Raw genomic sequence first — 22776 nt, 5'->3', positions numbered from 1 at the left:
AAATGCAAATCAGCCATGATCTAACTGAATGGCAAAACAGGCTTGGGGGACTGACTAGCTGCCTCCTATTCCTATCATAATAACTAACACACCTAAAACTAGATATCATTCTGATTAAAGATTTGATGTATTGATTTCAGATTCCAATTCAGTGCTGGACCAAGAAATAAAAAGGGCAAAAAAGTGAAATCTAACTTTTTAAAAATAAAAGGACTGGAGACTCAAACTTCTGTATCTGTACTTATAGTACACTGCGACAATGCAAACAATGTAAGTTTGATATGACTGCAATGCTCACGAAACTATTACAAGATGACTTGTAGGCCAAACTTTTAAAAAAATCATGCATTGTATAAAATCTGTTTGTTCCAATGAGCAAATGATACTCATTTGTCTTCATTCTTATCAGTGTAAAATAAGTTTAAATGAAGCACCTCATTTTATAAATGAAGCATTGGTTTATCAGTCCAGGGATCAACACAAACAAAACAGTCAGGTGTTAGAATGGATAAAGGCACATTCTCATGTGGGCTGCAGTCAAATTGCAATTGAGTAACTCGTCTCCTTTGTCAATAGGTCCATCTAGTGGACACACACACATACTACACAAAACTCCCCCCAACTGGAAAAATAATCTCTCAGCATTGGCTATTCTATTCATAGTGATTCTGCCAACTCTTTGAAAGATTTACTCTACTACTCCCAACTCTTTCCCCAAAACCCTGCAATTGACAAGTGAAAGACTGAATGGTGTTCAACACACCCAAACCAAAGTTTTTTTAAAAAGACCCTCATTAAAAAAAAGGTATGAAATAAATCTACAGTTGCGTTAAAAGGAGGGACTTCAACCAATTAAAAATAGTTAAATTTGATTTATAAAAAAAAAAGTTGGTCCAGCTTTACAGCAGCATTTAACTGGATTGTAAAGCAACGATAACATGCCTAGAAAAGAAATCTATTTCGCTGCAAATACTCTGCTCAAGATGTGCACGAATTTTAAGTTGAAAAGCAAGCCAGTAGACTCAGCACTCCCATACAAGGTATTCTTTTGCTTTGTAACTCCATCCCAGCCAAAGGTTTCCCTTACCTTCTGTTCAATACGCCATCTCTCTTCTGGGTAGAGAAAGAAAGATAGGATGAAAAATCATTTAAAATCACTGCCATAAACACTCAACAACAGTTCTAATAATTTCTAATAATTTTATTACCACAGAATCTCGCTGTAATTAGTAACTTAATATGTCTGAAGTCAATAGCACAGTACCTCAAAAACTAAATGGCAGTATTTATTTTGTATTGTATTTGCAGTGGAACTTTTCAAAAAAGTACTGCCACAATGTCAAAGCTCACATGAAGAATGACCAGTTGGTTGAGGCACAATATTCGTATCACATGTAGAGCTTTACACCAAAGCATTGGGGTATGTTCTATCCCTCACTTTACTAAGTTCCAGATTGTAGCCACAATGCTGTATTGAAGCACTCACAGGAACTATTATCACTGGGCTGCTCTATGCACACTTTCAAGTAGCAGAAGTCATCCTCCTGGTCACAGAAAACTTGTGTGGCATAATGTAGGTGAAGAAGTACACATCCCTCACCCCCTCCCCAAATCTCCTTTTACTGAGTCACATCAATGTTGCTCTTGGATGGCACCTGGGTGCATTAGATTAGCCACAGGCAGATTTCTTATTAAATCCCTTCATTTCAACCCTTCCCCAAATAAAGGAGACACTTATGGTCCAGATTCAATAAACTGCCTCTAATGACAGATGAAATCAACTCAACAGGAGACAACTTGCACCTCACCACTTCATAACACTACACAAGATGCATCATCCAGAAGGTTGCATACTTCACAATTTAAGCTTTGTTTTATAAAAATGAAAGGGGGGGGGGGGGAAAGTGAGATTACTCATTGGTTGCAACATTTATCAACCCAAAATTTCCCTGAAATGCTGTTAGAAAACCAATACCATAAACAGCTCATCATTTTTAAAGACAGGATTTTGTGTGCAATGCAAAGGTTGCAAGGAGAAAACAATTTCTGCACCACATGAGGATGTGCATCCATAACAATCCAAATTTCAAAAATTAGGAAGCAAAAACCCACAAAATTCACTCGTTAAAATTCAATTAAACTTCAACTCCGAGAAGTCCTCCAAATTATAAAAGAATGAGTCCATGTATCCATACTGTATTGAAGCATCCCTTACTCAAAATTACTGGATTGTGAATTAGATTGATGCGTTGTATTAGATATTAAATTCATGTTTAATAAAGTGAGCACTGTGGTACTAAGTAGATGATGTTTTGATTTTAACTAATGCCAAAAGGTTGGCATAATGTGCTTGGGGGGTGGGGGGGGGGGGTGGTGGAGACAGAGAGACAGACAGAGAGGGGTGAAGGAAATAATTGTAATGAGTACCTGCTATTGAAGTACAGCAAAATAAAAATTATGGAATTGCTAATACTGTCCAAATATTGAAAGTTCATTGCTGTACTCACTACCAAGCTCATCTCAGCATAGTTTCTGATTAGAATTTACCAGAATTTTCAACATACTCTCCAATTTTCTTTTGAAATGTGTGGGCGATTTGTTTAAGTGCGTAGGCACTTTCAATTTTTTTGCGTAGTCACGCATGCGTGGAAACTTAAAGGAGCCGACCTGAGCATGACAACTTTTGGGTTGCTGTATAACCATGCTTAGAGGGAACATTGATTGCGATGGTTTTAAAATTTAAGTAACAAAGAACACAGACACAATACCTTTTAAATAATCCAGAAAGGTTTAACTTGGCGGAAGATGTCGAATTTATAAATTTCCATCCTGTGCTAAATATCAAAACCACAACTTAATATTTGTTTGTCTCAAGATGTTTTGAACTTTACCCTTATGCAAAGGGAAATCGCTTTTAAACAGATGACCCTTCTTGTTAAAACAACTTCATGAAGGGAAAATAAAGTAGAGAATAAAGAACACTTGTTACAAATTTCTTCTTACTTTCTTTAATTTCATCTTGTCAATCAAAATAAGACAATAACAGATTCAGCTTTAAAATGTTTTTTAAATTCCTCCAATTTATATTATAGTGTTGTGCTGACAGGGACTGCGAATAAAAATATACATTATCATAGATTCTTCACCAGCCTATAAAAAGGACTTTTTAAATGACTGTTACTGTCTAATTTTATTATGCAACGACCAGGCGACAACCTTTTTCTTCCAATTTAATGAAGTGTACAGTACATGACACATGCAAAACTGCATGAACAGTTATATCCTTTAAAACGGCCACACTCTCCGTAAGCACTGTCTTAGCAAGACAAACCGATTCTGTACACAGTCAGAGGATATGAGCTAATGAGCCAAATCTTCCATCATCAGATACTCAATTCTTCACTGGAAGACTTTTCCGTGACGTTTTTAAAAAAAACTGGACTTATTCCTTCTGGGAATAAGTTTCTGGAAAAAAAAGGACTCAAAAGGAAATCTCTCCTAAATGGAACAACCACTTAACATGTTAAATTACCTTCTTGCTTTGCTTTTTTTTCCTCCTTTGAATACTATAACAACAATCAGCTGGTTTGTTACTCTAACAAATGTTTGGAAAGTTGTGTGTGTTGTGCAGGTCACAAACAGCAGTTTAGGATCTACCTAAAGAGTGTAATGGACAAAATGAAAAAGCAATGAACAAGTAAAAAATAAAATTAACAAAATATCTGACTTTTTTTAAATTTCGTTTAAAAATCAAACAAAGGAAAAAGGTAATTTATAGTTAGTCAAGTTACAATAAGTGTTGTCTTTTATGCTTTTTTTTTGTAAAGTCTATTCTCTTCTGGAAGTGGAAATGTCAGCTCACTGTAGATTCTCCCTGGAAAACATGTGGACTACCCCCTCCCAGGAAAAAAATCCCCCCTCCCCCAATCAAGCTCTGCAAAGGACCTATCCAAGCCACTCAGGACGACAAGGCAGTTTCCTTCTGTGTTTGCTGTGCTTGTGAACGTTGTTGCATTAACTTCTGATTTTCCAAATCTCTAAAATGTTTCTCGACCTATAAGAAAAGAGAGATAAATATAATTTTAAAAAATTAAATTTTTTCCCATTCAATATCTCTATCAGTTTCAATAGAGCGATAAAGGCATTTGCAAGGCAAGTTTTTTTTTAAAAAGCAGATAGCTATTTTAGGAGTCAAATATTATTTCAGGACTGATTACCACCCTATGTATTTAACAAATACCCCGGTAAACCCAATTATAAAATGATAAAATTGCATGCTTCCTGAGAAGTCAGTCAATAAACACATCATCATGTGGTACTGTACTGAGCTTTTCAGAGCAGATGGTTCCAGATTCAATTTTGGTAGAGGCATGAAAAGCCTCAAGATTCTAGCCAACTGGAAAGGGCAGTGAGAGTTCAGTGTTTTCTGCTTCCAGTTGTGTATCATTACAAATTCACTGACAGGAATGGACTCGGCTGCAATGAGCCCCATAATCAAATACCCCACCAGCCCTTAAGAAGACTGGCAAACATGTGAAACTGTTTCCCAGCAAAGATCATTTGAACAAGTATAAGATAATCAAAGAGAGTCACTATCGATATGTCAAGGACAAGGCACATCTGACTAATCCAGTGCAATTTTTTTTGAGGAGATATCTAACATGGTAGACTGGATATTATATATGGATGTTGCTTTGACTTCTGAAAGCATTTGATAAAGTTCTGCACAAGAGATTATTAGCAAAAATAAAAGGGAACAGAACTGGAGGTAATCTTGTGTCACAAGCTGGTAACTGACTAGGAGGTGGGAGACAGAAAGTAGAGGTAAAGGGAATGTACTGATTGGCAGTATGTGACAAGTGGTGTTGCCCAGGGATCTGTACTGAGGGATCAACTTTTCACCATATGCATCATGATTTGGATATATAACACTCTATTCCTTTAATCAAGTTTGCAACTGGCATTGCCAGGAGACATATCAACTCGTGTAGATGGTAGCAGGAAGTTACAAAGGCACATAGAAGATTGATTGAACTCCATCTGCCAAAGTTTTGCCCAATGTAGAAAAGTTTGGGATCCAAGAAGAAATTCTACATTGAGAATCTAGATACTGTGGAGAAGAAAGGTGATTTGGGTATCCAGATAAACAAATCATTAGAAGTTGGCGCACAGATACAGAAAGTAATTAAGACTGATGTAATATTGGTCTTCAGTTGCACAGTCATCATCAGACACCATCTGGTATACTATGTTCAGCCTAAGGCACTGCACTTCAGGAAGGATATAATCGGCCCTGAAGTGGGTATAGAGCAGATGCACGAAAATGATACCAGGGCTGAAAGGATTAAATCATGGTGACAGGTTGTATGGATTAGGATTGTATTCCTTTGAGTTTAGAAATACAAGGGTGATCTAATGGAGGTGATTAAAACTATAAAAAGAAATAAATAACTTCTCTAACTACCAGATGGAATCCCATCAGATAAGGGCATCAAGGGATATGGAGATAGGTAAATGGAGTTGAGGCTCAGGTCAGCCATGATCTAACGGAATGGTGGAACAGGTTAAAGGGGTAGAAAGGAATGTTCCTACACAAACCACAATTATGAGGTGGAACCAGTTCAGGATTGAAAATGTAAGGTTTGTGTACCTGCCAAGTTTTGCAATTCTGAAAGGCCCTTTTATTCTACACAAGTATAATGTAAGTTAACAGTTACCTGGAATAAAACAATCTCAATTTTAAATTTATTCTTTACAATTTGCATATTTACTGCAAAGTAAAAATGTGGAAGCCTTGAATTAAACTCGAATTTGAAACTAGAGTGCAGGTAACAAGAGTAATTATTACTTGAATGACTTGTCAAATATATTGTATTAACAAAGACTACGCTTGTTCAAAAAATAAATAGGTGCCAGTAAAGGGAAGGGACCTACAGGGATTGAACTGGCATGCATCTAAATCAACATTTGTGTGACACTGAGCTATGGAGTGTCTTGAATGTATTTGAAATGTATTAAACATATAACATTTGTTAAATATATTGTTTCCCAAGCACAGAAGAACAATGGTTCAAATTCATGCTTCCAAAGTCAGATAAGGAAAAAGATTCCCTTCTCTTACACCCCCTCACCTCACCCACAATGTCCTCATAAAATACATCCAACTGCAAGAGATTAAGCTTGCCTTTAATACATCCTGGAAAGAAAATTCCAAAACCCAGCAGATAAACTTCAGATAACCATTTCCTTTTGGAGCCTGAAGTCAGTTTTGCACAAAAACAAACTGATTTGACATAAATCATGGGCTTTCAATTTCATTCTGGAATTTAGATAGTGTGTTTCAGCCAAAATGAACACTCAACTTCTAGCCTAAAAATAAAATGGCTAATTCCAAATAAATTACTGTATACAGCACTCACCAATACTCCAAGCAATGAAGGGATTACAAATCTAATCTCAAAGTAAATGCTTTGGAGAAACTGCTAGTTTTGCTTAACCAGATGTTTTACTATTGATAAAGCCAAACAGAGCAACAGGAAATGCCAACATATGAAGGGCTTTTCTCTTAAGGCAAAAGGTTTTGGTAATGATTAAAAAGAACAGTATTCATTATGTAAATCATTCTACACTGCCCAAAAAATCTGTACTAAGAAGCCATCATGCTTTTCTGAAATTTCAGCTAATGACATCCCAAAAAGTTGGCAATAATTGCTCTAATGTAGCTAACAGCTGCTATTATAGGACCAGAAATAGGCCATTCAGCCCCCAAGCATATTCAGTCAGATCATGGCATCAATCCACCTTTCATCCAAGTTCCTTGCCTAGCCACGTTATATCCGTAGCTATGTGGCTTCCTCTCAAATCACTGTGATGGCTCCTAGAAACACGGAAGGCCATTCAACCAGTCAAGACAATCCTATAATTCAATTAGATCATGACTGGTCTGTGGTTCAACTCAATACACCCACCTTTGTTCCATACCTCTCAATACTCTTACCAACAAAAATATATTGATTTCAGTCTTGAACACTTTAATTGACCCAGCAGCCAGTCTTTTGGGGGAAGAGTCCCAGATATCCACTACCCTGTGCGTGGAAAAAGTGATTCTTGATTTCATTCCTAAATAGGCTAGCTTTTATTTTAAGATTGTGCCACCCGTTTTCTGGATTTTCTCATCAGAAGAAGTTAGTTAGTGATCGAACCTACCAAATCCCTTTCTCATTTTAAACCCCTCAAATAGATTACCCTCAACCATCTAAACTCAGAGTCATAGAGTTATACAGCACAGAAACAGGCCCTTCGGCCCATTGTGTCCGTGCCAGCCATCAAGCACCTATCTATGCTAATCCCATTTTCCAGCTCTTGGCCCGTAGCTTTGTATGTTATGGCATTTCAAGTGTTCATCTAAATACTTCTTAAATGTTGTGAGGGCTCCTGCCTCTACCACCCCTTCAGGCACTGTGTTCCAGATTCCAGCCATCCTCTGCGTGAAAACTTTTTCCTCAAATCCCCTCGAAACCTCCTGCCCCTTACCTTAAATCTATGCTCCCTGGTTACTCAGTGGAATACAAGCCAAATTTATGCAACCAGTTCTCATATTTTAACACTTAAAGCCTTGGTATCATTCGGGTGAATCTGCACTGTAACCTCTCCATGCCAACGGTCTCTTCCTAAAGTGTGATGCTCAAAATTGAATGCAGTGCTTCAGATGCGGTATGATCAAGGCTCTGTACAACTGAAACATAACTACTCCCCTTTGAATTTGAGCCACTTGAGATAAAGGCCAAATTCCATTAGACCTTTTAATAAATTTTTGTATTTTCATTAGCTTTTAGTGATTTGTATACTTGGGCACTAAGATCCTCCACAGTTCCTAGTCTTCCACCATTTAGAAAATTTCAATTTGTCATTCAGGGATCCAAAGCGGATAGCACACTTCCCCACAATGAACTCCATCTGCCAGTTTTGCTCACTCACTTCATCAGTCTATGTCCCTCTGCAACTTCCTGTTCCCATCTAAACAGCCTACTGCACCCCTTAAATTGGTGTCATCTAACAGCATTTGGATATACAATTCTCTACGCTGAGGCCCAAATACAGAGCCTGGGAAAAACTTCTTGTATCTTGTCAATCAGAGCACATTCCCTTTTTCCTCAAACACTGTCTCCTAACTTCCAACCAATTACCAACCTGTCAAAGTTATCTCCAATTCCATGCGCCATTATTTTTCTATTAACCTCTAATGCACAACCATATAAAAAGTCTTCTGGAGGTCCACACGACAACTTCCACACATGGGCAAGAAAAACCTCCTGTTGATGAATACCTACCGCCCTCCACCCCCTTCAGCTAATGAATTCGTATTCCTGAATGTTGAACAGCACTTAGAAGAAGCACTGAGGCTGGCAAGGGTGCAGAATGTACTCTGGGTGGGGGACTTCAATGTTCATCAAAAGTGGCTCGGCAGCACCACTGCTGACCGAGCTGGCAGAGTCTTAAAGGACATAGCTGCTAGACTAAGTCTGTGGCAGGTGGTGAGGGAACCAACAAGAGGGAAAAATATACTTGACCTCATCCTCACCAATCAGCCTGCCGCAGATGCATGTGTTTATGACAGTATCGGCAGGAGTGACCACTGCACAATCCTTTTGGAGACAAAATCCATCCATCGTGTTGTGTGGCACTACCAATGTGCTAAATGGGATAGATTTTGAACAGATCTAGCAATGCAAAACTGGGCATCCATGAGGCGCTGTGGGCCATCAGCAGCAGCAGAATTGTACTCAACCACAATCTGTAACCTCATGATCCAGCATATCCCCCACTCTACCATTACCATCAAGCTGAGGGATCAACCCTGATTCAATAAAGAGTGCAGGAGGGCATGCCAGGAGCAGCACCAGGCATACTTCAAATTGAGATGTCAACATGGTGAAGCTACAACCCAGGACTACTTGCATGCCAAACAGCACAAGCAGCATGTGATCGACAGAGCTAAGCGATCCCATAACCAACGGATCAGATCTTGCTGATGCACTTGCTGATGTTCAATATTCAGTATATTCACACCTAATCTGTACTAATGCTTTGTCTTTCAACACACCATTAACATATTGTTTGCCTTTGCTCCGTGACCTTTTGGTCAGCTATGTGGCCTGGTCCAATCTGCACCTTCTCCTTTGTTATCTCTTGCCCAACCCCCACCTCACTTGTTTATAATCTGTGACTTTTCTAATATTTGTCAGTTCCGAAGAAGGGTCACTGACCCGAAACGTTAACTCTGCTTCTCTTTCCACAGATGCTGCCAGACCTGCTGAGTGAATCCAGCATTTCTTGTTTTTGTTTTGGATCAGATCTAAGCTCTGCAGCCCTGCCACATCCAGTCGTGAACTGTGGTGGACAATTAAACAACTAACTGGAGGAGGTGGCTCCACAAAGATCCCCATCCTCAATGACAGGGGAGCCCAGCACGTCAGTGCAAAAGATAAGGCTGAAGCATTTGCAACAATCTTCAGCCAGAAGTGCCGAGTGGATGACTCATCCAAATAATTGAATAAAATAATGAAGTTAATTGAAACACATTAAGGAAAGCAGGACAGGTGATGTGTCACAGCTGCAGCATCTGGGAGCTCCTGGATGCCAGCATGATCCGGGGCGAACACGTCTGCAGTAAGTATTTGCGGCTCGAAGAGTTTCGGCTCAGAGTCATTGAACTGGAGGCTGAGCTGCAAACACTGCGACACACCAGGAAGGGAGAAAGTTACCTGGACATTTTGTACCAGGAGGTGGTCACACCCCTTAGGATAAGGTTTTCTGATTTGGTCAGTGGTCAGGAACAGGACAGTGCAGCTGCCGCTGAGGCAGATAAGGGGACCCAGAGGGCAGTTGTGCAGGAGCCTCAGCCTTTGCAATTGTTCAACAGGTCTGAGGTTCTTTCAGCTTATTTTGATGACAGTGGGGGCTGCAGGGTGGATAAGCAACCTGACCATGGCACTATGGTACAGGAAGCCATTCAAGTGGAGGGAGAAAAAAGGAATGTAGTGGCAGTAGGGGACAGTATAGTTAAGGGGTTTCACACTGTTCTCTGCAGCGAAGAGTGAGTGTCCAGACGGCTGTGTTGTTTGCCCAGTGCCACGGTTTGGGACATCTGCTCAGGGCTGGACAGGAACTTACAGTGGGAGGGGGAAGGATCCGGTCGTCATGGTGCATGTAGGCACCAATGACATAGGCAGGACAAGGAAAGAGGTTCTGCATAGTCAGTATGAGGAACTAGGCACTAAATTACGAAGCAGAACCTCAAAGGTAATAATCTCTGGATTATCTGAGCCATGTGCAAATTGGCATAGGGTACATAAGATTAGAGAAATCAATGCTTGGCTCAAAGACTGGTATGGAGAAGTGGGTTTCGGTTCATGGGGCACTGGCACCAGTACTGAGGAAAGTGGTGGCTGTCCAGCTGGGACGGTCTACACCTGGACCATGCTGGGGCCAGTGTTCTAGCAAGCCACATGACTAGGGAAGTAGAGAGGGTTTTAAATTGAATAGTGGGGCCAAGGGATCAAGTTTGGGAAGATATGGTAAATCAAGGAGTAGAGACAAGGCAAGAGAGAAAAGTATTAATATGCGAAATGATAAACAGACTGTGACAGGAAGGGACAGAGCGTACAAATCTAAGAGTAAATCAACAGGTAAGGGTAGAGGTTACAAAAATAATAAAAGGTAAAAACTAAAGGCTCTGTGTCTAAATGCATGTAGCATTCGAAACAAAACAGATGAACTGCGAGTGCAAGTAGAAATAGATAAATGCGATCTGATAGCCATTAGAGACATGGCTGCAGGATGACATAGATTGGGACCTGAATATTGAAGGGTACATGGTATTTAGGAAGGACAGGAAACTAGGAAAAGTTGGAGGGGCGGCTCTGTTAATTAATGATGGTATTAGCACAATAGAGAGGGATGACCCAAGTTCAGGAAACCAGGATGTAGAAGCAGTTTCGGCAGTGTTGGATCCCATCGGTTACAAAGAGACGAAGTCTGAACGTAACTTTCAGAAACTTTATTGCAGTATATGGTTGTTACATTGCAAAGTTACAAAAGAAACAAAAAGCAAAGCAAAAGAAACGAACAAAGAACAGAACCAGTACTCACTACAGCAAGCCTTTCTTACAATTATTCAAACAAAACTAGTAACCCCCCCTTGTTTCTGAGTGGTTTGCAGACTTCTGCAATTTCGTGTTGTCAGAGCCTGATTGGTGTACTCGTTAGGCTGACCATCAACAATGGGCTGCTAATAAGCTATCTGCAGCTGTCCCTGTTAGTTTCTGCTTGTTATTTTTATAAATTGGCTCCACAGCTTCAGTTAGTCTGTTAGCTGATTAGTTTACTTTTAATCTGTTCCCACAGTCACTTTTAATCTGTTCCCACCCCCCCCCCCGCCTTTTACAGCCCTGCCATCAGCCTGCTGGTTGGTGGGCCATAAAATTCCAGCCTACTGTTGCTTCTCTCGCTTTGCCACAGCTGCTCTGAGCTCATGGCACATCTGTGGAATCTGGCTCTCCAAGAGGGTCTTCAACCACTTGATGGAGGACGCCGTGCACTCGTATGCCTGGGAGATGGCAGCAGTCATGGCATGACAGTAGAGATGAGGAATCATAAAGTCAAGAAGTCACTTGTGGGAGTGGTGGACAGGCCAAATAACTAACTACACTGTAGGACAGGGTATAAAGGAAGAAATAATGTCAGCTTATCAGAAAGACATGGCGATAATTATGGGGAATTTTAACCAACATATAGACTGGAAAAATCAGATGGGCAGAGGTAGCCTAGATGAGGAGCACACAGAATGTTTTTGGAATAATTTCTTGGAACAATACGTTCTGGAGCCAGAGAGCAGGCTATACTAGACCTGATATTATGCAATAAGATAGTATTAATTTATGACCTCATAGTTAAGGCGCCCCAAGGGAGCAATGATCATAATATGATTGAATTTTACATTCAGTTTGAGGGAGAGAAGAGTGGGTCCAAGACGAGTATTTTAAACTTAAATAAGGGCAATTATGAGGGCATGAAAGCAGAGCTAGCTAAAGTGAACTGGCAAATTAGGTTAAAGGATATGTTAATGGAGAGGCAGTGGCAGACATTTAAGGGGATATTTCAGAATACACAGAATAGATACATTTCAACAAGAAAGCAAAATTGAGGGGGAGACCTGCCATCTGTGGTTAACTAAAACAGTTAAAGATAGTATCAAACTTAAAGCATATAATTGCACAAAGGTCAGAAGCTTGCACAGAATATAAAAAACAGGAAAGACTAAAAGATTGATAAGGAAGGTAAAATTAGAGTACGAGAGAAAGCTAGCTAGAAATATAAGGGCAGATAGTAAGAATTTCTATAGATTTTTTTTTTTTAAAAGGGTTAACAAACTGAGCGTTGGTCCTATAGAAAGTGAGTCTGGGGAATTAATAATGGATAATAAGGAGTTGGCAGATGAATTCAACTGGTATTTTGCATCGGTCTTCACTATTGAGGATACAAGTAACATCTCAGAAATAGCTGCAAGTCAGGAAATGGAAGGGAGGGAGGAACTCAAGAAAATTACAATCTCGAGGGAAGTGGTACTGAGCAAATTGTTGCAGCTGCGGACTGACAAGTCCCCGGGTCCTGATGGACTCCATCATAGGGTCCTAAAAGAAGTGGTTAGCGAGATAGTTGATGTCTTAGTTTTAATTTTCCAAAAGTCCCTAGATTCGGGGAAGGTTCCGTTAGATTGATTATGGAAAGATGTAGGAGCAACAGGGTGGTGGTGATAGGAGATTTTAATTTTCCCAACATTGACTGGGATTCACTTAGTGTTAGAGGTCTAGATGGAGCAGAATCTGTAAGGAGCATCCAAGAGGGTTTTCTAGAGCAGTATGTAAATAGTCCAACTCAGGAAGGGGCCATACTGGACCTGGTGTTGGGGAATGAGCCCGGCCAGGTGGTTGAAGTTTCAGTAGGGGACTACTTTGGGAATAGTGATCACAATTCTGTAAGCTTTAAAATACTCATGGACAAAGACGAGAGTGGTCCTAAAGGAAGAGTGCTAAATTGGGGGAAGGCCAACTATACCAAAATTCGGCAGGAGATGGGGAATGTAGATTGGGAGCAGCTGTTTGAAGGTAAATCCACATGTGATATGTGGGAGGCTTTTAAAGAGAGGTTGATTAGCGTGCAGGAGAGACATGTTCCTGTGAAAATTAAGGATAGAAATGGCAAGATTAGGGAACCATGGATGACAGGTGAAATTGTGAGACTAGCTAAGAGGAAAAAGGAAGCATACATAAGGTCTAGGCGGCTGATGAAAGACGAAGCTTTGAAAGAATATCGGGAATGTAGGACCAATCTGAAACGAGGAATTAAGAGGGCTAAAAGGGGTCATGAAATATCTTTAGCAAACAGGGTTAAGGAAAATCCCAAAGCCTTTTATTCATATATAAGGAGAAAGAGGGTAACTAGAGAAAGGATTGGCCCACTAAAGGACAAAGGAGGAATGTTATGCTTGGACTCAGAGAAAATGGGTGAGATTCTAAACGAGTACTTTGCATCGGTATTCACCGAGGAGAGGGACATGACGGATGTTGAGGTTAGGAACAGATGTTTGATTACACTAGGTCAAGTCGGCATAAGGAGGGAGGAAGTGTTGGGTATTCTAAAGGGCATTAAGGTGGACAAGTCCCCAGGTCCGGATGGGATCTATCCCAGGTTACTGAGGGAAGCGAGAGAGGAAATAGCTGGGGCCTTAACAGATATCTTCGCAGCATCCTTAAACACGGGTGAGGTCCCGGAGGACTGGAGAATTGCTAATGTTGTCCCCTTGTTTAAGAAGGGTAGCAGGGATAATCCAGGTAATTATAGACCGGTGAGCCTGACGTCAGTGGTAGGGAAGCTGCTGGAGAAGATACTGAGGGATAGGATCTATTCCCATTTGGAAGAAAATGGGCTTATCAGTGATAGGCAACATGGTTTTGTGCAGGGAAGGTCATGTCTTACCAACTTAATAGAATTCTTTGAGGAAGTGACAAAGTTGATTGATGAGGGAAGGGCTGTCGATGTCATATACATGGACTTCAGTAAGGCGTTTGATAAAGTTCCCCATGGCAGGCTGATGGAGAAAGTGAAGGCGCATGGGGTCCAAGGTGTACTAGCTAGATGGATAAAGAACTGGCTGGGCAACAGGAGACAGAGAGTAGCAGTAGAAGGGAGTTTCTCAAAATGGAGACGTGTGACCAGTGGTGTTCCACAGGGATCCGTGCTGGGACCACTGTTGTTTGTGATATACATAAATGATTTGGAGGAAAGTATAGGTGGTCTGATTAGTAAGTTTGCAGACGACACTAAGATTGGTGGAGTAGCAGATAGTGAAGGGGACTGTCAGAGAATACAGCAGAATATAGATAGATTGGAGAGTTGGGCAGAGAAATGGCAGATGGAGTTCAATCAGGGCAAATGCGAGGTGATGCATTTTGGAAGATCCAATTCAAGAGTGAACTATACAGTAAATGGAAAAGTCCTGGGGAAAATTGATGTACAGAGAGATTTGGGTGTGCAGGTCCACTGTTCCCTGAAGGTGGCAACGCAGGTAAATAGAGTGGTCAAGAAGGCATACGGCATGCTTTCCTTCATCGGACGGGGTACTGAGTACAAGAGTTGGCAGGTCATGTTACAGTTGTATAGGACTTTGGTTCGGCCACATTTGGAATACTGCGTACAGTTCTGGTCGCCACATTACCAAAAGGATGTGGATGCTTTGGAGAGGGTGCAGAGGAGGTTCACCAGGATGTTGCCTGGTATGGAGGGTGCTAGCTATGAAGAGAGGTTGAGTAGATTAGGATTATTTTCATTAGAAAGACGGAGGTTGAGGGGGGACCTGATTGAGGTGTACAAAATCATGAGAGGTATAGACAGGGTGGATAGCAAGAGGCTTTTTCCCCAGAGTGGGGGATTCAATTACTAGAGGACACGAGTTCAAAGTGAAAGGAGAAAAGTTTAGGGGGGATATGCGTGGAAAGTTCTTTACGCAGAGGGTGGTGGGTGCCTGGAACGCGTTGCCAGCGGAGGTGGTAGATGCGGGCACGATGGCGTCTTTTAAGATGTATCTAGACAGATACATGAATGGGCAGGAAGAAAAGAGATACAGAACCTTAGAAAATGTTGAGAGAGGGGATCTGGATCGGCGCAGGCTTGGAGGGCCGAAGGGCCTGTTCCTGTGCTGTAATTATCTTTGTTCTTTGTTCTATTGGAAAATAGCAAATGTAACTCCGTTATTCAAAAAGGGAGGGAGACAGAAAGCAGGAAACTATAGGCCAGTTAGCTTAACATCTGACTTAGGGAAAATGTTAGAAGCTATTAAAGATGTTATAGCAGGGTACTTAGAAAAATTCAAAGTAATCAAGCAGAGTCAACATGGTTTTGTGAAAGGGAAATCATGTTTAACCAATTTATTGGAGTTCTTTGAGGCAGTTACATGTGCTGTGGATAAAGGGGAACCGGTGGATTTCCAGAAAGCATTTGATAAGGTGTCACTTCAAAGGTTGTTGCAAAAAATAAAAGCTCATGGTGTAGGGGATAACATATTGGCATGGATAGAAGATTGGCTAGCTAACAAGAAACAGAGAATAGGCATAAATGGGTCATTTCTGGTTGGCAAGATGTAACGAGTAGTGTGCCACAGGGATTTATGCTGGGCCCTCAACTTTTTACAATTTATATAAATGACTTAGATGAAGGGACCAAAGGTATGGTTGCTAAATTTGCTGATGACACAAAGATAGGTAGGAAAGTAATTTGTGAAGAGGACATAAGGAGGTTACAAAGGCATATATATAGGTTAAATGAGTGGGCAAAGATCTGGCAAATGGAGTATAATGTGGAAAAATGTGAAATTGCCCATTTTGGCAGGAAGAATAAAAAAGCATATTATCTAAATAGGGAGAGATTGCAGAGCTCAAATGCAGAGGGATCTGGGTGTCCTAGTGCATGAATCACAAAAGGTTAGTATGCAGGTACAGCACGTAATTAGGAAAGCTAATAGAATGTTATCGTTTATCATGAGGGGAACTGAATACAAAAGTAGGAAGGTTATGCTTCAGTTATACAGGGCATTGGTGAGACCACATCTGGAGTACTGTGTACAGTATTGGTCTCCTTATTTAAGGATGGATATAAATGCATTGGAGGCAGTTCAGAGAAGGTTTACTAGACTAATACCTGAAATGGGCAGGCTGTCTTATGAGGAAAGATTGGACAGGCTGGGCATGTATCTGCTGGAATTTAGAAGAGTAAGAGGCGACTTGATAAACAATATAAGATCCTGAGGGGTCTTGACAGGGTGGATGTGGAAAGGATGTTTCCCCTTGTGGCAGAATCTAGAACTAGGGGCCACTGTTTAAAAATAAGGGATTGCCCATTTAAAGAACAAAGAACAGTACAGCACAGGAACAGGCCATTTGGCCCTCCAAGCCTGCACCGATCTTGATGCCTCTCTAAACTAAAACCTTCTGCACTTCCGGGGACCGTATCCCTTTATTCCCATCCTATTCATGTGTTTGTCAAGATGCCGCTTAAACGTCGCTATCATACCTGCTTCCACCACCTCCCCCGGCAGCAAGTTCCAGGCACTCACCACCCTCTGTGTAAAGAACTTTCCTCGCACATCCCCTCTAAACTTTGCCCCTCGCACCTTAAACCTATGTCCCCTAGTAACTGACTCTTCCACCCTGGGAAAAAGCTTCTGACTATCCACTCTGTCCATGCCGCTCATAACTTTGTAAACCTCTATCATGTCGCCCCTCCACCTCCGTCGTTCCAGTGAAAACAATCCAAGTTTATCCAACCTCTCCTCATAGCTAATGCCCTCCAGACCAGGCAACATCCTGGTAAACCTCTTCTGTACCCTCTCCAAAGCTTCCACGTCCTTTTGGTAGTGTGGTGACCAGAATTGCACGCAATATTCGAAGTGTGGCCTAACTAAAGTTCTCTACAGCTGCAGCATGACTTGCCAATTTTTATACTCTATGCCCCGACCGATGAAGGCAAGCATGCCGTATGCCTTCTTGACTACCCTATCCACCTGCGTTGCCACTTTCAGTGACCTGCAGAGCTGTACGTCCAGATCTGTCTGCCTGTCAATACTCCCAAGGGTTCTGCCATTTACTGTACACTTCCCACCTGTATTAGATCTTCCAAAATGCATGACCTCACATTTGTCCGGATTAAACTCCATCTGCCATTTCTCTGCCCAAGTCTCCAACCGATCTATATCCTCGGACAATCCTCATCACTATCCACAACTCCACCAACCTTTGTGTCATCCGCAAACTTACTAATCAGACCAGCTACATTTTTCTCCAAATCATTTATATATACTACAAACAACAAAGGTCCCAGCACTGATCCCTGCGGAACACCACTAGTCACAGCCCTCCATTCAGAAAAGCACCCTTCCACTGCTACCCTCTGTCTTCTATGACAGAGCCAGTTCTGTACCCATCTTGCCAGCTCACCTCTGATCCCACGTGACTTCACCTTTTGTACTAGTCTGCCATGAGGGACCTTGTCAAAGGCTTTACTGAAGTCCATATAGACAACATCCACTGCCCTTCCTTCATCAATCATCTTCGTCACTTCCTCAAAAAACTCAATCAAGTTCGTGAGACACGACCTCCCCTTCACAAAACCATGCAGCCTCTCGCTAATATGTTCATTTGTTTTCAAGTGAAAGTAAATCCTGTCCCGAAGACTCCTCTCTAATAATTTACCTACCACTGACATAAGGCTCACTGGCCTATAATTTCCTGGATTATCCTAGCTACCCTTCTTAAACAAAGGAACATTGGCTATTCTCCAGTCCTCTGGGACCTCACCTGTAGCCAATGAGGATACAAAGATTTCTGTCAAGGCCCCTGCAATTTCTTCCCTTGCCTCCCTCAGTATTCTGGGGTAGATTCCATCAGGCCCTGGGGACTTGTCTACCTTAACGCCTTGCAAGATGCTCAACACCTCCTCCTTTTTGATAACGACATGACCCAGACTATCTACGCTCCCTTCCCTAGACTCATCATCCACCAAGTCCTTCTCTTTGGTGAATACTGATGCAAAGTACTCATATAGTACCTCGCCCATTTCCTCAGCCTCCACATATAGATTCCCTCCTCTGACCTTGAGTGGGCCAACCCTTTCCCTGGTTACCCTCTTGCTCTTTATATACGTATAAAAAGCCTTGGGATTCTCCTTTATCCTGTTTGCCAATGACTTTTCATGACCCCATTTAGCCCTCCTGACTCCTTGCTTAAGTTCCTTCCTACTGTCTTTATATTCCTCAAGGGCTTCGTCTGTTCCCAGCCTTCCAGCCCTTGCAAATGCTTCCTTTTTCTTTTTGACTAGGCTCACAATATCCCTCGTTATCAAAGGTTCCTGAAACTTGCCAAACTTATCCTTCTTCCTCACAGGAACATGCTGGTCCTGGATTCTAATCAACTGATGTTTGAAAGACTCCCACATGTCAGGTGTTGATTTACTCTCAAACAGCCGCCCCCAATCTAAATTCTTCAGTTCCTGCCTAATATTGTTATAATTAGCCTTCCACCAATTTAAGACAGAGATGAGGAGAAATTTTTTCTCCGAGGGTCGTGGGTCTTTGGAACTCTCTTCCTCAGAAGGCGGTGGAAGCAGAGTCTTTGAATATTTTTAAGGCAGAGGTAGATAGATTCTTGATAAGCAATGAGGTGAAAGGTTATCGGGGGTAGGTGGGAATGCTGAGTAATCAGTTCAGCCATGAACTTACTGAATGGCAGAGAAGACTCAAGGAGTCGAGTGGCCTACTCCTGCTCCCAACTCACATGTTCATATCTCGGCCTCTTCCTGACGCCCCCAGCATCACAGAGGCCAGTCTTCAGCCAGTTAGATTCACTCCGCATAACATCAAGAAATGATTGAAGGCACTGTATACTGCAAAAACTCTGGGCCTTGACAACATTCTGGCAATAGTACTGAAGACCTGTGCTCCAGAACTTGCCACACCCCTAGCCAAGCTGTTCCAGTACAGCCACAACACTGGCATCTACCCGGCAATGTGGAAAATTGCCCAGGTATGTCCTGTACACAAAAAGCAGGACAAGTCCAACCCGGCTAATTACCACCCCATCAGTCTACTTTCAATCATCAGTAAAACGATGGAAGGTGTCGTTGACACTGCTATCAAGCGGCACTTACTTAGCAATAACCTGCTCACTAACGCTCAGTTTGGGTTCCGTCAGGGCCACTCAGCTCCTGACCTTGGTTCAAACATGAACAAAAAAGAGCTAAACTCAAGGGGTGAGGTGAGAGTGACCGCCCTCGACATCAAGGCAGTATTTGACCAAGTATGGCATCAAGGAGCACCAGCAAAATCGGAGCCAATGGGAATCGGGGGGAAAACTCTCAGCTGGTTGGATTAGTACTTAACGCAAAGAAAGTTGGTTGTGGTCTTTGCAGGTTAATCATCTCAGTCCCAGAACATCACTGCAGGAGTTCCTCAGGATACTGTCCTAGGCCCAACCATCTTCAGCTGCTTCATCAATTAAATGACTTTCCTTCAATCATAAGGTCAGAAGTGGGGATGTTCACTGATGATTGCACAATGTTCAGCATCATTTGCAACTCCTCAGATACTGAAGCAGCCCGTCTCTAGATGCAGCAAGACCTCGACTAGATCCAGGCTTGGGCTGATAAATGGCAAGTAACATTTGTGCCACATAAGTGCCAGGCAATGACCATCTCCAACAGGGGAGGATCTAATCATCTCCCTTTGACATTCAATGGCATTACGATCGCTGAATCACTCATCAACAACATCCTGGGGGCTACCACTGAGCAGAAACTGAACTGGAGTAGCCATATAAATACCGTGGCTACAAGAGCAGGTCAGAGGCTAGGAATCCTCAGGCGAGTAACTCATCTCCTGACCCCCCCAAAGCCCATCCACCATTTACAAGGCACAAGTCAGGAGTGTGATGGAATACTCTCCACTTGCCTAGATGGGTGCAGCTCCAACACTACTCAAGAAGCTTGACACCATCCAGGACAAAGCAGCCCGCTTGATTGGCACTCCATCCACAAACATTCACTCCCTCCTCCACTGATGCACAGTGGCAGCCGTGCGTACCATCTACAAGATGCACTGCAGCAACGCACCAAGGCTCCTTAGACAGCACCTTCCAAACCCATGACCTCTATCACATAGAAGGACAAGGACAGCAGATGCATGGGAACACCACCACCTGTAAGTTCCCCTCCAAGCCACACACCATCCTGACTTGGAACTATATCGCAATTACTTCACTGTCCTTGGGTCAAATCCTGGAACTCCCTTCCTAACAGCACTGTGGGTTCAAGGAGGCAGCTCACCACCACCTTCTCTAGGGCAATTAGAGATGGGGCAATAAATGCTGGCCTAACAGCATCGCCCACATCCCAGGAACGAATTTTAAAAAAGCATCTGGAGGTCTGCAGACAGGTCCAATGTCCTGCGTCCTTTGTTGTTCCTTAGCCCCACCTATGGTGTTTCCACTGCATCACCCTCACTGAAATCTTTTTTCCCGCTATTATCAAGTGGCAAAAATTCACTTTAAAGTTTATATTTTCCTGTGTAGATGAAATAATGAACTGTTTAGGAACTGGAAGTTTGTTCTTTGGTGCCAGGAAAATAACCAAACCAATGGAGGATGATTATGATTTGCAAATTACTTTGTCACAAACTGGATACTTGCATATTTGTACAAGTTCTATTTAATCCATCTCGCACATTTGAGAACAAAGTTAATTATTTCTAACAAAGATTCATTTATAAAAAAAGCAGCATGATATTTTCTAGTATTTATTCAAATATCAGTGTCACTTTGGTCCAAATTCATGAGCATGTCAGTTCTAATGAAAGGTCTCTGACCTGAAATGTTAACTCTGCTTCTCTCTCCACAGATGCTGCCAGACCTGCTGAGTATTTCCAGTATTATTTTGTTTTTATTTCAAATTTCCAGCATCTGCAGTATTTTTCTTTTTTCCTGAGCATGTCAATTTGTTTGGGCTGTTTGGTATGCACACACCATTCTGATTAGTTTCTGCTCAAGTACTTTTCCTTCCATACCTGCTTTGTGTGCTTTAAATAATGCAGATGCTGGAAATCTGAAACAATGGAAGTGATACATGGCTTTCCCCCCTCCCCTAAAAAAAGATTTACTCAATGCCTTTTTCCATGAAAACGGTGACACTTTGTATGGTTGGCATTTAGTTGACACTTTGTAAGCATCAGCATAGAGGAATAAAGAGAAGCTAACTGCACTGAATGGAGGAATAGTGTCCATTGGTGAATATTGAATGGTTCTAAAACCTGTATAATTTTCTGCTAAATTGATTTAGATAAGATGTGTGCATCTTGCAACAAGCCAAAGATATGTAGCTATACAGAAGGAAGCTTTCAGGCTAATAATTGACACTGCAATATCTAGTTTGTAGTATTAGTTATTTCATCGAAATGGGAAAAACAAGCACACATTTCTTTGATAATTGCCATTAATTGCATGGAGAGACAAGCAGCCTTATCAGTGGATGAACCCATGAGGCTGAAATGCATAACTAGTCATTCACGGCTTTATTTTTTTTATTTAATTAAAACAAAGTGTATAGTGCTCACTGCACAAAAAAATGTTAATCACTAATTTAATAAAACAGTAGTCCCATTTCTCCCCAATGTACTTTAAATCAACTGCAGGTAGCCTACTGACATTACCTGACAAAAGGCTGTTAATGGTCTCTCCTAAGCAGTTAATAGCTATCAGGCAAGTGGAAATCTCCACTTTGAAACTTGTTTTTACTGTATAGCTGAAAAGATAAAAAATAATTAGTGCTTTGTGCTGATTAAAAAGTTTACATTTTAACAATGGATGATAGAAACTGAATGCCTGGAGGCCAGAAATATTTTATGTCCACTCGAATTTCATCCGGTCAGTTACAGATCATTACTTAAGCTATCCCATCAGTTTCACATATGGGAGACATTAACTATTGCTGCAGTAAAAAAATGAAGTTGGTTAGAACTTGAAGTTTTCTTTCATAAAGTCTCAAGAAACTAATAAACCCAATTTAGTAATTTGCCAAGTTTTATACTGATAATCAATAGTCATCCAGCATAGCAAATGTGGTATTGGTAAACAGGGTGCTGAATGGACAGCATCACATCCATTGTTTCAGATTCCCCAACTGACAATGGGGAAAGGTTCATAAAAATCACTTCCAATCCTCTACAAGGGATGTGATGGGCTTAAAACTGTCACTCATGTCTGAAAAATAATTCTTGCACCCCACCCCCACAACCTTGTGCTCTGAGCTGGCTATGATTGTTTTTGGATTTTAATGAAACTGTATATGTATGAACAGTACATGTGATTAAATTTCAGTATGAAGCTCATATTCGATGACAACCAAGTAAAACAAGTATGCACCAGACTTAATTATCTGACAAAACTGTCAATCCAAATCTTCAGTTGGGCTTTGCATATATTACTTGCATTCCAAAATACTATCAGCCATGGCAATATTAAGTGTTAAAGTCCGAGCAAAATCTAGCCATTAAGTATTTTATTTGCCCATACTTGTAACAGCACGGAGGCTAAGATTTACCAACAAGTGGCAGTTTATCATAAAGTAACAAAACCCCCTTATTTGTCAGACTGAACAGTTCCTACTTCATTATTTAAG

At 41.5% G+C, this 22776-nt stretch overlaps 2 protein-coding genes across 3 annotated transcripts in view; both read right to left on the bottom strand.

Moving 5' to 3' along the window:
* The window catches only part of LOC137347924 (decorin-like), a 36909-nt gene extending 35794 nt beyond the window's left edge, over positions 1-1115 (bottom strand). The window contains exon 1 of the mRNA XM_068012977.1: positions 1088-1115. The gene's annotated coding sequence lies outside the window, so the exon portion shown is untranslated. The remainder of the gene's footprint in view (positions 1-1087) is intronic.
* Positions 1116-2992: 1877 nt separating this feature from the next.
* lsm12b (LSM12 homolog b) overlaps positions 2993-22776 on the bottom strand; it is a 46191-nt gene continuing 26407 nt past the window's right edge. The window contains exons 5-6 of one of the 2 annotated variants that reach the window (XM_068012976.1): positions 21809-21900; positions 3967-4054 (exon numbers count right to left, since the gene is read on the bottom strand). In XM_068012976.1, the coding sequence (XP_067869077.1) occupies positions 21844-21900 (57 nt within the window). In that variant the 3' untranslated portion in view covers positions 3967-4054; positions 21809-21843. Of the gene's footprint in view, positions 4055-21808; positions 21901-22776 lie in introns of both variants that reach the window. The other variant, XM_068012975.1, reaches the window with a different exon arrangement.

The sequence above is a fragment of the Heterodontus francisci genome, chromosome 33, assembly GCF_036365525.1.
Source record: "Heterodontus francisci isolate sHetFra1 chromosome 33, sHetFra1.hap1, whole genome shotgun sequence".
In the NCBI taxonomy this organism is placed as follows: domain Eukaryota; kingdom Metazoa; phylum Chordata; class Chondrichthyes; order Heterodontiformes; family Heterodontidae; genus Heterodontus; species Heterodontus francisci.
This window is presented reverse-complemented; position numbering and strand designations above follow the sequence as displayed.